Below are 2,851 nucleotides of genomic sequence, written 5' to 3'. Positions count from 1 at the left end.
TTTTATGTGATTCTTTTTTTAATAGCACACTGAACAGATGCACATTTCCCATTTACATTCAAAATGACAGCAAATTCTCTTTCCACCAATATGGCTCTTGTGAACAATGAGGAAAGAGAAGGCGAATGTTCTAGGGAACCACACAGATCTCTGGCCCTGGCTGCCTGTCTCAACATTCCTCTGCCTCCATTTGCCCTCTTCACCTAGATGAGCCCCTTCCCTATAGTCCCTTTATAACCTTTGAAGTTCTATTCTTCCCTCTCTCAGCCCCTGAAAATATGAATGTACTTATCACTTAATAGATACAAATATATAATACATAAGAGATCATCCAATTCTCAGGAAAGAGAAAGTGACCCATCTCCCTTTCTCTCACTATAACACCTGTCTTCACCCATCCATCCATTAAAGGTTTGCTGTGACTTTAAATGCATTTTTGATAGTATAAGAGAAATACAGTAGGCCCTAGGTAATTAATCCCCTTTTCTTCTCCATTCCTTTCCCCTACCTTACCCACACTTTACAGAGAGCTCTCCTCTCCTTTAAAAAATAAATTTTGAAGAGCAGCACCAGATCCAAGATGGCGGCCAGCAGGAGGCTGATGAAGGAGCTTGAAGAAATCCGCAAATGTGGAATGAAAAACTTCCGTAACATCCAGGTTGATGAAGCTAATTTATTGACTTGGCAAGGGCTTATTGTTCCTGACAACCCTCCATATGATAAGGGGGCCTTCAGAATCGAAATCAACTTTCCAGCAGAGTACCCATTCAAACCACCGAAGATCACATTTAAAACAAAGATCTATCACCCGAACATTGATGAAAAGGGGCAGGTCTGTCTGCCAGTAATTAGTGCTGAAAACTGGAAGCCAGCAACCAAAACCGACCAAGTAATCCAGTCCCTCATAGCACTGGTGAACGACCCCCAGCCCGAGCACCCACTTCAGGCTGACCTAGCTGAAGAATACTCTAAGGACCGTAAAAAATTCTGTAAGAACGCTGAAGAGTTTACAAAGAAATACGGGGAGAAGCGACCTGTGGACTAAACTCTGCCGCGACCGATTCCAGCGAGTGTGAGCGGAGACCCTGAACAGCGCATTCAGACACCCCGCAAAGCAGGACTCTGTGGAAAATTGACACGTGCCGCCGCCTGGCGTTTGCTTGTGGCAGTTACTAACTTTCTACAGTTTTCTTAATCAAAAGTGGTCTAGGTAACCTGTAAAGAAAGGATTAAAAATTTAAGATGTTCTAAAAAAATAAATAAATAAATAAAAATAAATAAATAAATTTTGAAGAATGCTCTTTAGGAATGTGTAATACCCTATTGATTGTTAAATTGACCTTTAAAAAGTTTTTGAAAGACTGTGTGGACACATACCCTTTGTTCCCATGGCTTTTCACTTTTATATGAGCACCATCAGTAATACTTAGCCACCTAAAGTTTAAATTTTCTCTGAGGATTATGCTGAAGGCTTACGAGTCTTCTTTCAGAAGATAAAAGACAGCAGTCTCCTGCACATAATGTCCCTCTTGCATCAAGCATTTTTTTAATAAGAAAATTAACATCCTCAAGTTTAGTAAAAACAATTTGATTCAAAGGAGAACTGATTGCTGCAGATGGTCCTCAAATTCTGTTGCAACTTTGGAAAACATTCTTCCCAAGTAACCAAAAATGATTAATCTAATACAAAAAAATTAAATCTCAGTTCTTCCATAGAAAATGTAGCAAGAGCCAGTGTCTTGCAGAGCTAGAATTGAGAAGAATAGCAGGTCAAACAAAGGCACCGCATTAAAATATTTGTCAATCGCGGGGTAGCTCATATTATTGTTGACTATTTGCTCCCTACCCTGCAAGAATTACACATCTTTGCTGTTTGCCATGATTCCTGCAAAACAGAGCACATCTCACTGCCCATAGTCAGACTTGGCCATTGGCTTGACTGGACAATGAAAGTCAGCAGAAACCAGTGTGCTTACTCCAAGGGGAAGCTTATTTAAGAGGCCTGCTCTTGCTTTTTAATCTCTGCCTAAAGGATAGCATATCCTTGATGGGATGCCCCATTAGTCTGGATTCCAAAATGAAGACTCACGGATAAGAGCCATATGGAACAGAGACCTGGCCACAGCTGCATGCTCAGGCAACGAGCCTGAGCTTACCTATAGTGGTAAGCTTGAACCCATCCCATCCTCCGAGGACATGCACTGGGATGAAGAAATAAATTTTTGTTGTTATTTGCCACTGAGATTGGGGGGTTGCTTTTTATCACAGATTAGATGATTAATACAACAAACGAGTCATGATGTGCTTATCCCAAGAATGGGGAGACTAGGTTTCTGCATTCTAGGAAAAAGGAAAAAGAACATCTATAGAACATTTGCTCAAGGCTAACTACTATTCTAAGAGTTTTCATGAAATTGCCCACCAATCAGATGTCCAAAAAAAAAAACCTCTTGAGTCTCATCCAGAAAATGAAAGGTTAGGCTTTTATGAACTCTAAGTAAGTCTGCAGAGCCAGCATTCTATTATGAGTTCCTTACTGGAACCATTCAGAAAAGTAAAATTCACTATATAATTTAGAGTCACTACATTTTCAAGAGAGTGGCCAAGAGTGGATATCTGGCCCTTTGTTTTTCCATAATATGACTGATTTTAATGTACCAAGAATTACTAGTACCATTTTCAAAGAAAATTGTCTTCCAGTTTCCTAATGTTCTCTAATGTTTGAAACTTTTATTTCAGAGAACAAAACCCATTTTTTATTTCCTATACTCACCTACTTATTACCTAACTATCAAAAATGTTGGAATTCTTCCATCTTTAATGGCAATCTTCGATTAAATTTTAGCTTCCT

The 2,851-nt window shown here is 39.4% G+C and overlaps 1 protein-coding gene across 1 annotated transcript; it reads left to right on the top strand.

The window, feature by feature from the left end:
* Positions 1–568: 568 nt before the first annotated feature.
* On the top strand, positions 569–1,256 carry LOC125083471 (ubiquitin-conjugating enzyme E2 L3-like). Its single transcript, XM_047700100.1, has one exon. It carries the CDS (start codon positions 581–583, stop codon positions 1,043–1,045), a length of 465 nt encoding a protein of 154 aa, XP_047556056.1. The 5' UTR covers positions 569–580; the 3' UTR covers positions 1,046–1,256.
* Positions 1,257–2,851: the final 1,595 nt, after the last annotated feature.

The sequence above is a fragment of the Lutra lutra genome, chromosome 13 (genome assembly GCF_902655055.1).
Source record: "Lutra lutra chromosome 13, mLutLut1.2, whole genome shotgun sequence".
Taxonomy (NCBI): domain Eukaryota; kingdom Metazoa; phylum Chordata; class Mammalia; order Carnivora; family Mustelidae; genus Lutra; species Lutra lutra.
The sequence above is the reverse complement of the archived record's forward strand: the minus strand, read 5'-3'. Positions and strand labels throughout refer to the sequence as shown.

What these genes read in the sequence shown, in the direction of transcription:
- LOC125083471 (XM_047700100.1), top strand. Translation starts at nt 581, where the DNA reads ATGGCGGCCAGCAGGAGGCTGATGAAGGAGCTTGAAGAAATCCGCAAA.